The sequence below is a fragment of the Tachypleus tridentatus genome, chromosome 12, assembly GCF_004210375.1.
Source record: "Tachypleus tridentatus isolate NWPU-2018 chromosome 12, ASM421037v1, whole genome shotgun sequence".
Lineage (NCBI taxonomy): Eukaryota > Metazoa > Arthropoda > Merostomata > Xiphosura > Limulidae > Tachypleus > Tachypleus tridentatus.
Genome location: NC_134836.1, coordinates 83,776,946 through 83,798,070, shown reverse-complemented (window position 1 = coordinate 83,798,070; position 21,125 = coordinate 83,776,946). Strand labels below are relative to the sequence as shown.

Genomic DNA, 21,125 nt, shown 5'->3' with positions numbered 1-21,125 from the left:
AGCTTTGTTTTAAGCTCACTCAAATATGTTGCCTCCACAACTTATGAGGGCAACTCATTCCATAGGCCAACCACTCTATTTGAAAAATAAAATTGTTTCAGTTGGAGATAGCTTCTTCCTTGCCTAAATCTATTTTTACATCCCTTAGTTCTATAATTATTTCTGTTAGGTATGAACAATTTTGACAAATCATCATTAACAATTCCTTTTACAATCTTAAACACTTCAAACAGATCTCCTTTAACTTTTTTTTTAAAGAGAAAACAATTTTAAGGATCTTAATATCTCCTCATGTGACAACCCCTCCCTCACAGGTACCATTTTGATAACCCTCCTTTGAACCCTTTCCAACAATTCAATGTCTTTCCTAAGACTGGAGCCCAAGACTGAACACAGTACTCCATATTTTTCCTAACTAATTACCTATACTATGAAATTATGACTTCTTTAGGATTGTATTCAATAGTTCTGTAGATACAACTTAAAATTTTGTGTGTCCTACCACTATGAAATTATGACTTCTTTAGTATTGTATTCAATAGTTCTGTTGATACAACTTAAAATTTTGTATGTCCTCCCACTAGCAACAGCACATAGCTTAGATGAATTAAGAGACCGATCAACCATTACATGAAACTCTTTTCTTTCATGATGTTGTTAAGGCTATTCCTATCTAAGAATACTTATAATTCAAATTATGATAACCTATATGCAATATCTTGAATTTATCATAATTAAAAACCATCTGCCATTTATTTGCCCAACTCACTAAATGATCTAAACCCTTCTGTAAAGCAGCAGCATTCTCTTTACAGTCAGCAACATCCAAGATCCTGATATTGTCAGCAAATTGAAGTAACTTATTGACCATTCCTACATCTGTGTCTTTGATAAAAATGAAAAAGAGCAATAGTTCTAAAACTGAGTGCTGAAGTACACCACTTCAACATAAGTCCAGTTTTACTCTTCTATTCAGTTATTTAACTTATCCCTGACACCTACAAGGATAAGTTTTTGTCAAGCCTTTTATGTGGCACTTTATCACATCTTTCCAAAAATCCAGATATGTCAAATCTCCACTCTTTCCCTCATCTACAAATGCAGCAACGTTTTCAAAACATATCAAAAGTTTTGTAAGGCAAGATTTTTCCTTGGTGAAACCATATTGACTATCTGATAAAATTCCAAATTTTGTTAAATGACTTTGTAAAGTATCTTTCAGCAGACTTTCCAAAACTTTTCTCACAACTATAATAGGCTTGGGACAACCTCTGTTACCTTCCTTGAAGATAGGAGTGACATTATCTAATTTCCAAGTTGTGGCAAGTGGCTGACATATCCAATCCTTGACCTCTTTTAAAACCCTAAGGGTAATATTATCTGGGCAAGGAGACTTTAACCCTTTTGCTATGGGCTCAGTATAATATACACAAATTTGTCTACACATTTGCACATGTTAAATATTTGCACTATAACTTTTTATACATGTGTATCTTTACAAAATTTGGTAGACTCTTCATAAAGATCACAGGTATTCTGTATACAGAAAATTAAATTTTTACTAAAGATTTGTTTGTGAAAGTAGAGTGTTTCATTACTAGTTTGAGTGACTACATATTATAACACAAAAATACAAGTGTTTAGTCTAAGTAACTTAAGTTTCATAATGCTAAATATTTACATATATATTTTTTATTAAACTTCTAGTCATGCCCAGTTAACATTACATAACTTGCACTGACATAGTGTATGTTCACTCATGTTATGTATTCAGTGATATAAAACTGACCTATAGTCTTCCCTGGTTTGGCTGTGTTTTAGTGGACTAGTATTTTGTAATATACAGTCACATTTCAATTATAATACATCACATATATATATTTATATGTATGTATGTATATATATATATATATATGTTTATAGATTATTACCATTTAGAAATAAATTATTAAACATATCTTTCTTAAAATAAAGAATAATAAATCAAGAAGTAAAGCAAACAATTATCTCTTCTCACTAGAACCTTTGTACTCAGTGTTGCTGCTGGACATAGGTTGCTAAGCCTTTCAAAATTTTTGCACGTGGAGGATATCAAACAACTAATTTCTTAGATTATATAGGTAGTTGATTAACCAATAAATCAATAATAAATACACTGATACCATAGAATTCCACTATAATTTATTAAGCTTAGTAACTAAGTTGTATTTAGATTTAAAAAAAAATATGAAACTTGGAGCAGACTAAAGACACACAACCTACCTTCTAGGAATCGTTTGAAAGAGTGTGGTAGCCTTTTCACAGATTAAAATGGTTGAGAAAGCAATTCTGTGGACATTTTAGGCTGTTGATTGGTTATTCACATATCATATATTGAATTAAGTAGGTATAATGGACCATTTTCAAAAATGAAGAGAGATGAATGGTACCACTGTGTTTGATTCAGTACACAAGCTATATCTCAGCAAAATAAAAAGATATAAGGTTTTTATTTTATATTCTAGCTTGTCAATGTTACTAATTTGAGTTTGTAATTTGTACAAAATCATATAATTAGTATTTTGACACCAAAAACATTTAAATTTAAACAGTGCTGCATTCAACATACCACATGACTCACTAAAATCTGTATTTAGATGTGTTCTTTTAATATTTACTTTTAAATTAAGAAATAAACTTGTATGTAATACTAAAGTTTGAAGTATAATTTACAATTTGCTTCCAAACATGTTGACATAAATTCATAAAATAGTAGTTCAATAAAATTTTGATTGTAAGTCAACAAACATGATAACATGGCCTTTGACCATTTTATGAAGGACACCAGTTAGTAAAAAACTGTCATCAGATTTTGAAGATGCAGAAGATGGAATGCAGGATAACATTCTTGGGAAAATAGTGCTTCAACTTCATAATATAACAGTGAGTCAGAAGAAACAGTGGAGTAGTATTCTGATTAAATAAAGAAAGCAGGAAGAAACATTATTGTAATGAAAATTTAATTTTCCTGTATATTTTATATATTTCTTATTATATTTCATTTTGAATACATTATTAACAATTTTTAATCATTAATAAACTCTTTGAAAACATATTTACTCCTTTCTAATTATCATCCAAATGTTTTCCCTGAAAACCCCTTTTTAAAAGTGGGGTGCATCTTAAATTCGAATTTAATACAGTATTAAGAAATCCTGAAAGAGAGGATGATAGGTGAGTGTGACAAGAAGGATCTGAATTTCTATTTGATAGTTCTGTAATCAAACAAAATTATGGTTTGTTTGAGCAATGGCAATTATATAATGAATAATTTGCATTAAATTTAATAGTTATTAGGGGTTGTGAATAAAATAGATGAAATGGGATGCTTTTCACACATTAGGAGAAATTGACAATTTATTTAAATGTTACATTACAAGTGTGTATTATTACCTGCAAGTTTATGCTATGCTAATTGGTATTATATAAATAAAAAAGTAGTTTTATAAAATTTTGAATTCAAGCCACTAAAACTTTGTGATGTGCAGTAAATGATACTTGGACAAATAAGTTTAGATTTTAAATTTGTTTACTTTTGAAACTCCTTTGTTTGTTATAAATGTACACCAGTCTGACATTACACGTAAAGTTCAGATGACTGAAAGCTAGTTTTCTGGTTTTCATTAGTAGTTATGATTAATCTTTTAGTAGTATTAATTCTATTTAGAAATGGGTTTACACGTAGGTATCAGTTCAAGGGTATGTCTGATGTTAAATTACTTCTATCAATGTTAATTGTGATATCAAGTAATTGCAGCTGATATTTTTCTCAGCATTTTTTTAGAATCACATTCTATCAGTCTTTTATGTAATTTATAGTTTTCATTGCTATTACATGTATAAATGGTATCTAATGGTAGAAGTTGTAATCTGGCATTAAATTGTATGTTTTAATGGTTATAATTGAAGACATCGGTAAAATATTTATGGTATGAATAAACTAGCAAAGTATGATTATAATCATGTTGTTGTTTTTTTAACTCTGGACTACTGGACAATATGATTTCAGCACTTATAATAATGAACATACCATTCATACATGCATTTCCACTGGATGTTTTTGCCCATATGAGCCACACTAACTAATATATCTTCTTCACTTGTTATAATAAAAAAATGTCTACTTGAGTTTCCCCTGGATGTTTTTGCCTGGGTGGTCCTCCCTAGACAAAATAACTTAATTTTATTTTACTTATATTTCCTTTGATTGCAAAAATTATTGATAGTAATGCTTTGAGAGCAAGCAAGGATTGTAATAGCTTGGTGTGAGAGGAGCTGAGGATCTGTTGGAAATATATTTTACGTGTAAGAAAATATTAACTTCCAATGTAATATCTTCTTCAGTTTTGGTTTTGTTTATATTGATGTATTGCCATAGTAGAATGCATATTGCAAAATTAATGAACTGGAGATTAGAATAATGTTTAATTTCTGAATAAACCCCCTTGCCTTTTGATTTTTCTTTACAGCTGCTTAATTGTAGATTCAGCTCGACGACCTGACATTTCTACTGTGGCAAGCCTGGCAGCTTCTCAATTAGTGGCAACCATTGATACACTTTCCACTGAACAAAGGATCTTGGAAAGAAAACTGCAGCTGGAAAAGGAAAAGAGAAAAAGGTTACATGTTTGCAGTGCTTAAATTTTTAGGGGTACCAAAATAGTAGGAAATTAGAAAAATGTTTTATAAAGAAAGTTAGTCATATAAGAACTTTCTTTTCAAAAACATAATTAATACTTTTTAAAAATGCATTATTTTCTGAGCACTTAACAGTTCAAAATGGGCATAGTGAGGTTTTAATTAATTTAGCAATAAGTATAGTTCATAAACATTTGCATTAATTTTTTAAAATACATTCTTAAACTAATGTATTCCAATAAAAGTTCTGAAATTACAAAAAACATTAGACTTGTATGACAAAAGCAGGAAATTTTAAGGTTTGAGCACTTTCAGAAGGTAGACTTTTCTTCATTAAGGTTTGCCTCTGATGACAAAAGACTCACTTTTGAAAGATTTGGGTTATACTCTTTCACGTTTGTGTTTTATTTTTTGAACCTACGTGTATTCCTAACATCATGAACTTCTTATATAGCAAAAGCTTAGATCAGTTTAAAGTTATTTATTTGTAATATGTATTCAAGTATTTTGACAATCATAATTACCCAATATAAATGTGATTTGTATGTTTTTATTAGCACTATTAATGTAAAATGTTGAAAAGTTCTAATTTATTGTTGTTGTTTTGGGCTTAAAATTCCATAAGTGTTATAAATATGATAAGCTGCTAGTGAGAGTAAAGTGTAATAAAACCTTTATTGTCCTTTCTTTGTTAATTTTTGTGCTACATTAAAGTTATTTATTTTCCTTCCATCTGTTTCTCAAATTTTTAAATTATAACATTTTTTCAGCTTAAAATACAAAGTAAAAAAGCAAATACCACTGGACTTCCCACAAGGTCATACTATTGATAGTTCTCCTTGGAACAAACACACTAAAGGTGTGTATTTGAGCTGTGTTTTGTTACAGTAGGATTCTTTTGATATAATTGAAAACTAACAGATATTTTTTCAAGAGTTTATTATACTTGTTATATTTCTGACATTAGTGTTAGAGCATTAGTTATTGATTTAGAAAACCTTGGTAATACATTATCAGGCAAATAACTGAGCAAAAACTTCATTAAAAGATATATTTAATAATCACAGTAGTTCAGTATTCATGTAATATTGTAAACACTGAAGTCTCAGTTGTGAATGGAAGGTAAGTGTGATTTTGCATGTGGCAAGACCAGTACTGATCAACTTATGGATTAACATCTGGCCTTCCATGTGTATCATTAAAAGACATAAATTTCAGTAATTATTGTTATGAGTACTGTAGAGACTGGTCTTCAGATAATTGTTTTTACAATATATGTGGTGTAGGAAAATGCTCATCGGTTCATACAAGAAAAACATTAAGAATTTATTACCATACTGAAAGAATGTTTGACTGACATAAAAATGTGTTTGTGTCAGATATATTCATTTGTAGATTGAGACCTAACTATGACTAGTTTCAGAAGATGAAGATACAGTCATGTGAAAAAATTAGGACACCCTATAGAAGCCTGTGTATAGTTGTAACAATTTTGGATAAATGGATATTTAATCTCAATTGTAACAATACTGAGATATTATAGGAATATAACTAAACAATTAAAACTGAAGAAACGACTTTTCAAAATCTTCTGTAAAATGTAATTCGACAAAAATGAATTTTCTAACTGAGGGAAAAGTTAGGACACCCCCACATTTATACCCACTTAAAATGGCTCAACTCACACACAGGTGTATCACACCAGGTGCACATGATTAGAAGATCGTTACTCAGCATTGTGAATGAGGCTTGCCCTATTTAAACCTCAGACATTTAGTTTGGTATGCTCCTGACTGTTGAAGTGAGAGTGAGCATTATGGTGAGAGCAAAAGAGCTGTCTGAGGCCTTCAGAAAGAAAATTGTAGCAGCTTATGAGTCTCGTGAGGGATTTAAAAAGATCTTAAAAGAATTTGAAATCAACCATTCCACTGTCTGGAAAATAGTAAACAAGTGGAGGGCTTTCAAAACAACTGCCAACATGCCCAGGTCTGGTCCTCCAAGCAAGTTCACTCTGAGAGCAAGACCACAAGATGCTAAAAGAGGTCTCCAAACAACCTAACATGTCATCCCGGGACCTACAGCAGGCTATTACTACTGTTGATGGGAAAGTGCATGCCTCTACAGTCAGAAAGAGACTGCACAAGTGTAACTTGCATGGGAGGTGTGCAAGGAGGAAACCTTTGCTCTCTAAGAGAAACATCAAGGCCAGACTGAAGTTTGCCAGAGAAAATGTAGATAAAGACCAGGACTTCTGGAATAATGTTCTTTGGACAGATGAGTCCAAAATTGAATTATTTGGACACCAGAACAAAGGACATGTTTGGCGTAAACCAAATACAGCATTCCAGGAAAAGAACCTCATACCACCTGTGAAGCATGGAGGTGGAAGTGTCATGGTTTAGGGCTGATTTGCTGCAGCAGGATCTGGACAACTCACAATCATAGAATCCACCATGAATTCTACTTTGTATCAGAGGGTGCTTGAGGAACATGTGAGTCCATCTGTAAGAAAATTAAAGCTGAAGCAGAACTGGAGCCTGCAACACGACAATGACCCAAAACATATCAGTAAATCCACCAAGGACTGGCAGAAAACTAAAATGGAGAGTCCTGGAATGGCCGAGTCAAAGCCAAGATCTTAATCTCATTGAGATGCTGTGGGGTAACTTGAAATGGGCTGTACATGTAAGAAACCCTTCAAGCATCATCACAGCTGGCAGAATTCTGCATTGAGGAGTGGGACAAACTTTCTTCAGACCGACATCAGAGACTGGTACATGGCTACAAGAAGCATCTCACTGCAGTTATTTCAGCCAAAGGGGGTAACACTAGTTATTAGGGGGTAGAGTATCCTAACTTTTTCCTCAGAATATGCATTTTCTGACCCAAAACATACCAGTAAATCCACCAAGGACTGGCTGAAAACTAAGAAATGGAGAGTCCTGGAATGGCCTAGTCAAAGCCCAAATCTTAATCCCATTGAGATGCTGTGGGGTGACTTGAAATGGGCTGTACATGCAAGAAACCCCTCAAACATCTCACAACTGAAAGAATTCTGCATTGAGGAGTGAAGCAAACTTTCTTCAGACCAATGTCAGAAACTGGCAGATAGCTACAAGAAGCATCTCACTACAGTTATTTCAGCCAAAGGGGGTAAACACTAGCTATTAGGGGGTAGTGGTGTCCTAACTTTTTCCTCAGTTCGAATATGCATTTTTGTAGAATTACATTTACAGAAGATTTTGAAAAGTCTTTTCTTTAATTTTAGTTGTTTAGTTATATTCCTATAATCTCTCAGTATTGTTAAAATTGAGATTAAATATCTATATATCCAAAAATGTTACAAAAATACACAGTATCCTAATTTTTTCACATGACTAAATATTTTAATCCAAGTAATTGTCATTTTGATAAAAAAATTACATTAGGAGCATTTGATGTCTGCTTGTAGAATACTTTTAGTTGCCCACATTTAGTATTATGTAATCCTATTATTTAATTGTTTATACACAAAGTAGTTTAATAATGAAGATCAAGACAGTTGACAAAACATACAACATTTCATTTACAGGTTTGAACTTCTTGAAATAACTTACTCCATCATTAGCAAAATCTGAAAATTGTGTTATAAAGATGATTATAACTAAAATCATAATATAATAACATAAACATTAGTTTGTTTGAATAAACCAATATATATATTACAAGCAGCTGAGTTACATGCAATAATTTAAAATAATTTTACATCTGAAGAGCTTTGTCAATCATTAAGGGTCAGGTGGTCTTTTGCTGTTGGTAGAATTTCTTTATTGTAGAGTTCAAGATCAGAAGATCCTGTGGTGATGATAGAAAAATAGTTAAATGTTATATAGTGATCTGTGGTTTCAGAATGTGCATGAATAAATAAGTGATTGAATTTAAGTAATGGAAGGTTGGTTCTGTTAGATACTCCTGAATATTCACACTGTGGTTTTTAAGTGGCATTTCATTTTGCCAACGTACATGACCTTACAGTCACTACTTATATATTTATATAAGCGCCATGAACATAGAAGTTTTGGTACTTGATCTCTATACTGAAATAGGTGTTTAATGCAGAGGCTAAATCTATATAATATTCTAAACTGAATTTGATGGCAGAAGGTTTCTATTAGGGAAGAGAGTTGGTTTTTAATTGATAGGGATTGCAAACTCATAAAAGGAAGGGAAATAATGAGGGGGAAATTTGGGAATAGTATGTACATTGGCTAATGGTTGAAATTTGTTGTTTATGAAATGCGTGTAATCTTCATTATAAAATCAGTTGGATGACCATTATTTACATTTGTATTTATATAGAAGGGTAATTTCTTTACATAAAATAAAATAATAAAATCAAATATTAAAAATTTTGTTTAACAATGACATAATCAGATTACACTTGATATAAGTTGGAGATAAAACTATTAAAATTGGTATAAAGGCCAGTTTAAAAGCCCTTTTATGATACACAGAGGTAGAAAAATATTTACCTTCTTTGGTAATCCCCATCATGAATACTTTGTACTTTAGCTAATACACTTTTTCAACAGTTACAAATATGAGTTAAGTAGTTTAGTTTCAAACCATCTTGATTCATGTAAATACAGACTCTTCAAGCTCTTCACTATCTTTATCATATTATTCTTCAACATATCCACTGTAATCAGCTATAACTTCATTAGAATTGTTGTTTAATCCCTACAGATTCTGTAAAACATCGATTCTTAACTTTCACTGTTACATTCACTAATCTATTGAACAAAGTATCATAATCCATTGTTAAACTTTTCTCTATTACTATTATTTAGTCCATCTCTATTGTGGATCTCCACTTTAAACTTTCTAGAAAACCAAAGTTAAATTTTGAAATTTATGCTACACAATTTACAGGTAATGTCAGGTTTTCTTGTAGTTAATCGTGTTTATTGAACTGACTCAAATGAAGTTCAATTATCACACAGAAACTAAAGCTTTGAAACACCTTTTAAAACTGTGATGCTTTTGTACCTAAGTTGGGTTTGAATAATAATAATGTAATTTTATCCACTTTCCTGTATTGAGCAGCAGAAATATTTAAGAATAAATTTTGCTCTTATGGGCTGATTATTATAGGAGGCAAGAAATTCTTCTTCTTAGACAGGAGTTGGAATGTAGAACATTTTACCTAAATATGGATCTGTTGTTTATGTTTAATATCAACATTTTTTTGGGATGGTTTTGATAATGTGAGGCTGAGTGTTAGTGTTTTTGAGATATTCTTATAATATTCTTTGCCTGCTTATAAGTATTTTGTTACCAGTTCCTATCATATCAAGTAAATACAAGTAAATGATATGCTGGATTAATTCTTCTGCAGCATTAGACTGAAACATTTATGAGATATTTAATGATATACAGCTTACCATTTTACCATGGTCTTAAAAAAACTTTCATATTCACATAGGTTAAAAAAATCAGTGAAGAAAGTTCTGTCTCTCAAAAGTTTTTGGGTTATACACTTTCATATCATTTTACCATGTATACTGAGAGATAGGCATATGATATTTTATACATCAGTTTGCTGTAGATTGCTATAATTACAATATTGTGAAACACATTTCTTTTTCTGTTACTGTTTATGTGTACAGTACTTTATTTTCCCACATTAGTCTCCCTCAATGTAGGTTCCTGTACATGGTGAGGGGACCTCCCAGAGAAAGATCTGTAGTTTGAGTTTACTTCCTATCTGAACATCCACCCATGTGTTTGCCATGCATGGTAACCTGTTAAGGGGAGGAGAGAATCCTGGTGGCTGGGGAGGGGTCCAACCCCAACACACCACTTTAGCATTAACTCATGGTTAATCTGCTGGTCTTTTTTGGATAGGGTCAATTGAGTACCAATGTTGGATGGACATTCTCAAAGGGTGTTGTGGACAATGTGTATGATGCTGATGTTTGAGTATAGTGCTCATAAAAAAAACCCTGGTGTTGCTGTAGTGTCCTTGTCAGGCACTTTAGTGCATTCCCTCGTAAGGCTCCATGGCAGTTAGAGTCAGTGGAAACTGAAATTTCCTGTAAAAACACAACTAATTGGAAAATGAGCATGCATGGACAAATCTATTGCACAGTCACTGTTACAGTCTGATCCAATATCTTGGTTTTACATCCTTCATTCATTATCTGAGAAATCCTTTGAACTGATGTCTCCATTTTTCATTTAAAAGGAATTAGAGCAGCGTGCTGCCTGAATCAAGTCAGTCAGGAAGTTGTGCTCTGGTAACACTTTAGTGGAAACTCCTACACCACAACACATCAAACTCTTCAGTTTGAAGGCCATTGAGGATATATCCATCAAGGTTACTCCCCATGCTACTTTGAATTCCTCAAGAGGAGTTATTGTTGGGAAGAATTTAAAAAACATTCAAAAGTTGGAAAACCTTGTTGGTTTCTCTAGCCAAAGTGATTTTGAAATGTGCCATATGTCCAATCATAAAGAAAGAATTGTGTTGTCTACACATGTTTTTATTTTTATGTTTGTATCATCATTTCCACCTGCCACTTCCAGTTTTACTGTACATAAATTAGCAATGGTAACACTGTCCACTTACTTGGGTTTTTAAATTTTTAAGGGCCATTTTTTACCCAATTTTTGATCTTTCTTTAGTTTTTAACCTTGATTCATTTTTACATTTTATAACAATTTTACTTTTTTTTTTTTACCAGTTGTTTGGCTCTGATAGCCTAGTTGCTTTGTGCCAATAAATACCAACCAACCAACCATTCCCACATTATTCATAGAACTTGACGTTCATATGTCTAATGTGTACCATTCTTTGATAGATTGTTTAGGCAAAGTATTCATGATGAAACTTTACAGAATGGAGGGCAGCTGCCTGTTGTGGAGACATAAGTGTAGAGGACGATGTTTCAAAAATCTTCTGCTATTCATCTTCAAGTCTTAAAGACGAAAGGCAGAAGACTTTCAAAACGTCATCCTCTACACTTGTGTCTCCACAACAGGCAGTTGCAGTCCATTCTACAAAGTTTCATTAATGTGTACCATTATTTTTTCTTTGACTTACATATTGTCAGTCATGCAGTTACAATTGAGGTAAAAGGTTTTCATTTTATAGGTATTGCTACTCTACCAGTAGTAATGTAAAGCATATTTTAATAAAGGTGTAAATGTGGCAATATGTTTAACTCCAATTCTTAACCAGTTATACTTTTGAAAACTAATTTCTCAAAGTCTAAATCAGGCCCTGAGCTTATTTCTTTGGGATCAGTAACAACAGCAGATATAAAGATATCATCATTCCAGCCTTATATATGTTATTTGATAATATTTTTATTTTGAAACTCTAGCTAGTAGTTTCTCTACTGAACAATTATATATATATATATAATTCTTAAGTCAAAAATGTATTAGTAATTGTTTGACAGATATTATGAATAATAAGAAATAAGCTAATTTTTGTTGACAAATCCTAAAAATTGTTCTTGCTATAACAGTATCACAGTGAATTAGACATTAGGTATATAAATTTTAGCATCAAATAAGCTCTCTTTTATAAATGGGCTGGTGTGAGGTCTAGTGGTTAATGTGCCAAGCTATGAATGATTAGATCCAATGTTTGAGCCATAATTTACTATTGAACATGCTTAGCACTTTCAGATAAGGGGGCATTATAAATACAACCATCAATCCCAATGTTTATTAAGAGTAGCCACATTGTCATCAGGTGCTGCTTGCTGACTTTGTCTTATCAGAATCTCCAAGCTAAAGATGGCTACACTTCAGCCTTTGTTGTTTGGCACTTGTGTTACATACCTATAACTGTTTTTGAAAAACAAAATGATTAATATTATGACTAGCAAAGTAGTAAAAGAAAGTTATAGTTACATATTTAATCTACAGTAAATTTGGTGTGTGGTGTGCTTAACTTTCACCATACAGCTGTACTTAAAAAATTGTTTAGTTAGTCCTATTAAAGATATTACTACCAGATTAAAGTAAGTAAAACTATGCCATTATACTTTGTCCATCATCTTTAAGATGTCATTACTGATTACCACTCAACTAAGTACATTTGATAAATTTGATTTTTTTTAAAACAGCTTGTTAAACCATTCTGTAATTTCAAATTTTTTCTTCACTAATGTATCAAACCACCAAGGCAGAGACAATTAAAAAGAAACTCATAACTTATTCAAAACAGTTGGTTTAATTGAGATAGCTAAACTGCTAACATCCTATACATATCACACAGAAATAAAAGAAATTCAGTGCTCATAGCTAACAAAAAACCCTATACCTGACTAAGCAACATCCTAGTTTATCATATGTAGTGAAACATTACAATAAAACTAATTATATTTATAACATTTAGTTATTTGTTATAGATTTCCAGACAAAACTGAATAATTGTATTTCATTAATATGGTATCTGTACATTGATGCATCATGTACATAGGTTACAGCTTGTTTAATGTCAGAGTTTGTCAGTGTGCAATAGATAAAATGCATTTGAATTCTGTGGAGAAAAAAAAATCTTATTTTGTCAGTTAGGAGTTAAATGTTTGAATGTATCACCAGTATTATTAAATGTGTAATATCTCATCATACTTGATACTCTGGATTGATCTTTTAGACATGTTATTATATAGATTAGGGAATTCATTTCAAGTCCTGTAGAAATCCATTAACTGCTAATAGGATATATTTGAGCTCGGTAACAAAGTATTAGTATATTTAAAGTAAAAGAGTCCATCTTAACAACTGTTCACCCAAGATTTACTGTCAGAAGTAAGTTTCATGTAAGTGTATTCTTCAGTTTGTTAAAACCAGTGATTATGGTGTTTTGTAAGAATGTATTGTAATTCTGTCATATGTTATTTAAAATGATAGTTGGTGAGATTGAAAATAAAACAATAAGGTAGAATTAATTTCATTAGAAATTTCATTCCTGAAAGGTTTTCAGTATAATAAAAATTAATTTGTCAACCATAAATTCACACACATACATACACACACATATAGACATATTTATATGAAAAATATCAGGTATTTTAACAACAACATTGCACATTTCAGTAATATCATGCAGGCAGTAACATTTCTTGTTTGGGATGGCTTGGATTATTCAAGGAAATAGTGTTTAAAATATCTTCTAAGTTGGTGATCAGAACTTGACAATACATTGTTTCCTTGTGTAACAATATCTATGTAATGACCTAGTCACAAGTTCTGATAATGTCTGTAAATTTTGTAACAAAAAATTTGAATTTGTTCTTCTTCTTTCTTCTCTTTCCTTTTTTTTTATTACATGAAAATTCAGAAATCAAAACAATGATGTCAAGAAATTTTACTGAAGTGATAAAGTATCAAACATAGTATCCACTTTTATAAGTATCATGGATAGCAAGCAGTAATTTTTTAAAAATCCATAATTCTAGTGTAAACTATATTTTGTCACCCTTCAAAGTTAGCTTTCCTACAGAAATCTGATATTCTTTCAAAAGGCTTAAGTACAGGGTGAAACGGAGATTACCAGCCAATAAGCAATAAATATTTACAGCTGGAACCTCATTGCATTCTGAACTCTGTTATAAATAAATACAACCTTCCTATTTCTATCGAAACTGCATTAAAAGAAACAAGCAAACAAATAAAGAAAAACATTTTCAAAAAAGGAAGTAAATCTATAAATGGGTAATATTAATCCTTCAAAACAATCCAAACAAAATAGTAAGAATAGCATTTGTATCATTCCTACATAATAGCACAGGTGAAATAGTAGGTAAAAGAGTTGATGGTAGGTGGTAATGACCAGCTGCCTTCTGTCTGGTCTTTCATTGCTAAATTAGGGATGGCTAGTGAAGATAGCCTCCATATAGCTTTGAACAAACTTCCAAACAAACAAACTTGTGGATAATGTGTTCAGATAATTACAGTAAAATAATAAGTAGATATACTCACAATTATGGTTTTACTCCACAATATTCTTTTTGTCTTTGTTTTTTTTTCTAAGTGAAAACTGAAGCCTGGTTAATATAGGCTTAAAATGGACTGTCATATTTTTAACAGTGGTTGTTTTTACTCTATTTGTAAGAGCTAAATAGTGTTTAATTTTAAATATATTTGTATACAATATGATTTGAAAGTTTTTTTATTTTATAACCAATTTGATTAAGTCCATGAACAGAGGTTAATTGTTTTTAATCACCATAAAAATCTGAAATATATAACTGTATGTCTGTTTCAAATGTTCAGCTAGTTCTTCCTCCTTGTCCTTATCACCAAGGAAACTCCAAGAAACCAAAGATCCAGTTTTGCCACTATTTCAGCAGCTTCACAAGCTGTTATATATTTCTCAGGTAAAACAAAATATAGTAATTTACCTAATCTATTCCCATGAAATATAATTAATATGATCAGTTTAACAGAAAATACTCAATGGCTCTGTTGTAGTATAGATCAAAGTCAGATTTTAATGTTATCATGAAATATTTAATCTCTTAAGCCTTTCTCAACAGGTCAGGATTCAAAAGCCATGGCATCACACTTATTCACTTGAATTAAAAATTTTATTGAACAACTATTTTATGAATTCATGTCAGTAAGTTTGGAATCAAATTGTAGATTGTAATTCAAATTTTAATATTATGTATGAGCTAATTTCATAATTTAAAAGTTAATATTAAAATAACACATTTAAATAAAGATTTTAGTGAGTCACATGGTATGTTGAATGCAACATTGTTTGAAATTAGATGTTTGTGATATCAGAATACTAAGTCTATAATTTTGTACAAATTAGGAGCTCAAATTACTAATATTGACAAGCTAGAATATAAAATAAAAACCTCATATCTTTTTATTTTGCTGAAATATGGCTTGTGTACTGACTTAAACATGGTGGCCTTGTTCAACTCTTTCCATTTTTGAAAATAGTCCCTTATATACACTTACTTCAATATATGACAGGTGATTAACCAATCAACAGTGTAGAATATTCCCAATGTGGTTTTCTCAGCCATTTTAATCTATAATAAAGTACCACGTTCTTTTGATCTACGTTTTTAAGGAGGTTGGTTGTGTTTTTCATCCTGTTTTCATTTTGTGTTATATATTTTTCATCTGATTGAAGTTTCATATTTTTTAAAATGTAAGTACAACTTAGTTACTAAGCTTAAAATTTATAGGGGAATTCTTTGATATCAATGTAGTTATTTATGATTTTTTGGTTATTCAGCTGTATATATGAAACCTGAAAAACATTGTTTGATATCCTCCTCGTGCAAAATTTTAAAAGGCTTAGCAACCTATGTATAGCAACAATTGAGTACTAAGATTGTAGTGAGAAGAGGTAATTGTTTGCTTTACTTCTTGATTTATTGTTCTATATTTTAAGAAAAATAAGTTTAATAATTTATTTATGAATAAACATAACCTGTATACAAATACATAATGTATCATAATTGAACTGTGGCTGTATATTACAAAATATTAGTCCACTAAAACACAAGACTAAAGGTCAGTCTTATATTACTGGATACATAACGTTAGTATATATGCACTGCATCAATGCAAGCTATGTAATGTTAGGTAGACATTACTAGAAGGTCAGTATAATAAAAATAATAAATATAGATATTCATTTATAGCATAATGAGGCTGAAACAACTTAGACTAAACATTTTTATTTTTGTGCCATAATATGTAGTCATTCTAGCAAGACAGAAACATAATTTATATTCTTAATTTTTTTACGATGGTTACAAGGTTGATTAAGTCATGGAACCAACATAGTTAGAGTATAGAAAATAACATAAAATATAAAATGTTACTGAAAACAAACCTTTGGAAGATATTTAGAAGGTTTTAAAGATTTCACAAATAATATTTGAGATTTTCAAGATGAAGAATAGTTTTTTTAATCATAATATAAAATTAGTTTGCACTTAGACTAGTAATGAAACAGACTCTATTTTCAAAAATAAATCTGGTAAGAATATTTCATTAAATAAATCTGATTTTTTGTACACAAAATACTTGTAGTATTTACTAAAAGTCTGCCAACTTTTGTGAAGATAACAATGCTTTACCAAAAGTTATAATGCAAATACTTAACGTGTTCAAATGTATAGACAAACTGGTGTATTATACCATAGCAGTTGCAAAAGGGTTAATGGAGTTAAATGCCATAGAGGAAGTTAATAATTTGTCTTTTCAACAGTGAAATCAAATTTTGTCAAATTTAGTGTACAGCCAATGTTAAACTTGACATATACCAAACTTTATAGCTCCCTCCTCCTGAAACCCTCTGTCATCATCGCTGGATGCTTCAGATATATACTCGAATGTTATTTGCTAATAATGTGGGCACTCTTTACTTGAAGACAGAAGTGTCAAAGCTAATGCATCTGTCAAAAGAAAACATCCACCTCAAAACCTGCCCCAGTAAGTCTCTTGTGTTTTCTATCTTTCAGAAATGAGTTGTTTTAACAGTAATAAAATAAAAACACACTGTTTTCACATTCAAATGATTACATGCTATTTGACTATTTTAAGATAAAATCTCAAACAGGTACATTTTGCTGTATTATGGTCTCTTATAAATTCATAAGTATTAAATTAAAAATTGCTAATTATAACAGCCCAACATGAATCAATCAAGTGATGCAAGTTCTTAAAATAATTTACTAGGTAACATATTGACATTTTTTTTGCCTATATCTGTGTAATTTACTGTGTGTGTGTATACTCTTGTAGATATAAAACATATTTTGAATTTTGATTATTAACCAGTCTTTAACTTATATTTTTGTACATATTTAATCTTGAAAATTATATTGTTAGTTTATTAACTGTAAATGGCACCTGTTATTGCCTTGTACATTTAACATAATTATGAGTAAAATTTGATAAAACAAAACTGATATTTAGTTTCATTGCCTGTATTCATTTTATGTGCTATTTTCTTGCTACAATTATCCTTAAATAATTTTTCTGTTCTATTATTATTATTATTATGATTGTGTAACTCTACCATCTGTTAATAATTTTAATATGTTAAAAAATTGTAGAATAGCAATAAACCAAAAGCAAAATAACTTATTTAGATGCGTACAGAAATCCAGTAAGAAAAGATTTTATTAAATTACAACTTTGAGTGCCTGGTAATCAGATCAGTGATAATCATAGTGTAGGTTTTTCAATAAGCTGTTAAATATATTGTTTTAAAGATTGAAATAAGACTGTTATAACTATAACAAAATATTTAGTTGAATAAACTAAACAATGCATCCAAAAATTTCAATAAAATGTTTTGCTGTCTTATTTATGTTCACCTTATTTGTAAGAAAAAGCATAGATTTTATGCTTTTGCTCATTAGTTTTGTTGTTAATATCTTGTTATCTGTGATTAACACTTCTTCAAGAGCTTGCTAAACATATTTTTCAAATGGGAGTTTGGAATGTCATACCGTCACAAATAAAAGATGTTCTCTTTCAAGTTTCATGTTCAGATAAATAATGTAATATTGCAACACATTTAATTTTTTGTTTATCTAAAAATAAACCTGGTAATGGGATAGTTACCTTTGAACATGGCAGTGAAAGAGTAAACAAAATAGTTAGCAAATATGATTTAGGTATGATTATTAAGCTTCAGCATGTTGCTTTGATTGAATTTTGATCACATATTGTTTGTTTAATTTTTTAATTGAATAATATGAAATTGTTATGGAAATTGTGTTTTCATATTATTAAACAACTTTTACAGTGCAATAGTATTTGATGTGGATTATGTTGGTATATAGTTGTACCATTAATAGTAGATTGAATATTTTGCACACATACTAATATTTATATATTTTCTTTAATTAATAGAATATAAGGAGCAGATAGAATTATTTTCTCCTCTAGAAGATGATTTAGTCATAACAACAACATATGAAGAACTACATCATATGATTGAAGCTTTGCTCCTGGAAACAGAATATTACCAGTGCTGAAGAGAACAGAATGACCTGAAATATCTGGAACTTTAAGAATCTACTTTTATTTCTAGTTAATTATGATGAGTTTTTGTAATTATTTACCTGATAGCCAGAACAAATCTTGCAATATAAAAACACAATAATTGTTTATACTATTGAATCATGTAACTTATCACAGTTCAGCCCTTCATTTTGATACTGAATGTTTATTGGAATCAAATTTTTGACCAAACAGTTGCTAAAATAATTAAGATTGGAAAACTGTATCTATTTAGAGATACAGTGTGTCATTTTCCAGTTTAATGAATATCACTTCTTTTCAAGCAGAATTACTAATGATCTATATCTAAATATTGAATAGTTTCATTATAAACCATGGTTTGTACAAGTGTCAGAATTGTTCAGAATCAGTTTTCAGACCTGAAAAGTCCTTAAAAGCCAAAATGCCATCATCATGATATTTTTATTTGAAGTATTGAAATATCAAAAAAACTAAACATTTCTGCTTTGACCAAATATTTTAAATCTTACCTCTTGTGATCATCAAGTTATTTACTAACCAAAACAGTTTTTTTATCATGAATGTGCAATGATCATTTAATTAACTATTTATAGTAAGGTTGTGGCAATAAACATCAATCATTTTATGATTAGTAGTCTACATGAATGTCTCAGTTTGATCATTAATTATTAAGTTATTTTTCTATATTTTATTTTTTATAGATATCTACTAATTACTGAATAGTTTTTGTTTGTGTTTTCTTATAACAAACCCACATTGGTCTATCTGTTATGTCCACTGAGAAGAATCAAATCCCTTATTTTAGCATTGTAAGTCTTTAGACTTACTGCTGTCCCAACAGGGGACAAATAGTTTTTATCCTATTATGTCTTGGTTGATATTTTATTGACATCTTCAGTGAAGCCTGGAATGAACTATTTCTGTGTGAGTAGTGGCTGATGACCCTGGTTCTTGATGGGAGTTTTGTACATTATCCACTCAACTGGAATATTCCCTATTAGAATTTGATTCAACTAATAATTTGAATGTTTTTAAGAGAGGTATCCAGGTTGTTAAGTTGAATGAGTATTTTATTAGGTAGGTGAATGATAAAGCTTCTTTTATCTTTGTTCTTCTCATTTGTGGATACTTTTTACAGTGTTTTCTCTCTCAATTGGATTTTTCTGCCTTTTGATGTGTACTACTTGCATTTGATTGTGTTGTGACTTCAGAATAGTGTTCTAACTTTATGTTGTTATACAAGCTGTTTAAGTATAGAGCTCTTTTTATCACTTTTGCTAAACATTCAAATTTTCTTTGACATATCTCTGAACAGTATCAGTTTGGGTGGAATGCATTTAAGTGTTCTGTTATTAATAGCACTGGTATTCATGGAATTCAGATGTCTGCATTATTTTAATGTAGTTAAAGCCTGAAACATGAGCTTTATAAAGGTGTTATTGAATTTTATTAGTCAAAACGATTTGATTTGTGATGTAACTTTTGATTTTGTAGGCAAGCAGCAGATGTAGAAAACTAGTTACTTAAGTGACTGACTGTAAAAAGGCAAAATTATGTCATTATTCACATCAGCCAAGTTATCATTGCATAGGATGGGATTTTACTTGAAGTAAAAACAAAAATGAAGATTACAGTACTAATTTATCAGTAGCAGTTGATGGTTTTAGCCATTTAACTTTTTTAGAGACAACTGAAACAACACTAGGTAATAGTGATACCACATACCCCTATTCATATTATATTTTAATTACTGAAATAGTTGTAGCAAGTCACTGTTGATGCTAAAAAATAATACCAAATGGGCCCGACTGCAACAATGAAGATAAAATATTTTGACTTCTGTAGGTCAGTGAGCTACATGCTACAGTTTGTTTGTTTATCAAAAAAAAAATCATTTCTTTCTTTTTGGTTTATACTTCACTCTCTTTGGTTACAGCATCACTGAAAAAAGAACAAACTGATGTTTGAATTAACAGTTATACTGAAAAAAATTTATTAAAACAATAAACAAGTGGCAAAACAGTGGGAAATTTTATGACATATCAAACTAAATTTCATAATAATATTAAAAGGATTTAAAAATTAAAAATTTATATTTATTGAAATATATTTATGTACACACACGTCTTTACATAATAACTTTAAAAAATATAAACCATTGTTTATAAAGAACAAGAGTTATCTCTGTTGATTTTAGGTTTATTTAATTGGACCATGACAGATTCTATAACTTTTCTATGAAATGACTTACACTCAAAGTCAAGCTACACGTATTTGAGAAATCATTCATCCATTACCTCACAGAACAGAATACAATAAATTAAACTCTCTTTTGTATAAGACTTTCATTTTATAAGAGGTTCATTTTTGTACTATTAATAACTTTTTATCATACTTTTAAATTACAATGTAAAACAATA

The 21,125-nt window shown here is 30.3% G+C and overlaps 1 protein-coding gene across 3 annotated transcripts in view; it reads left to right on the top strand.

Moving 5' to 3' along the window:
- Positions 1-18,971, top strand: part of LOC143233840 (serine/threonine-protein kinase Nek10-like) — a 123,295-nt gene extending 104,324 nt beyond the window's left edge. For all 3 annotated transcript variants that reach the window (XM_076470604.1, XM_076470605.1, XM_076470606.1), the window contains 5 exons: positions 4,509-4,658; positions 5,448-5,536; positions 14,953-15,056; positions 16,986-17,142; positions 18,574-18,971. In XM_076470604.1, coding sequence (XP_076326719.1) covers positions 4,509-4,658; positions 5,448-5,536; positions 14,953-15,056; positions 16,986-17,142; positions 18,574-18,698 — 625 coding nt within the window. In that variant the 3' untranslated portion in view covers positions 18,699-18,971. The remainder of the gene's footprint in view (positions 1-4,508; positions 4,659-5,447; positions 5,537-14,952; positions 15,057-16,985; positions 17,143-18,573) is intronic.
- The last annotated feature ends 2,154 nt before the right edge of the window (positions 18,972-21,125 follow it).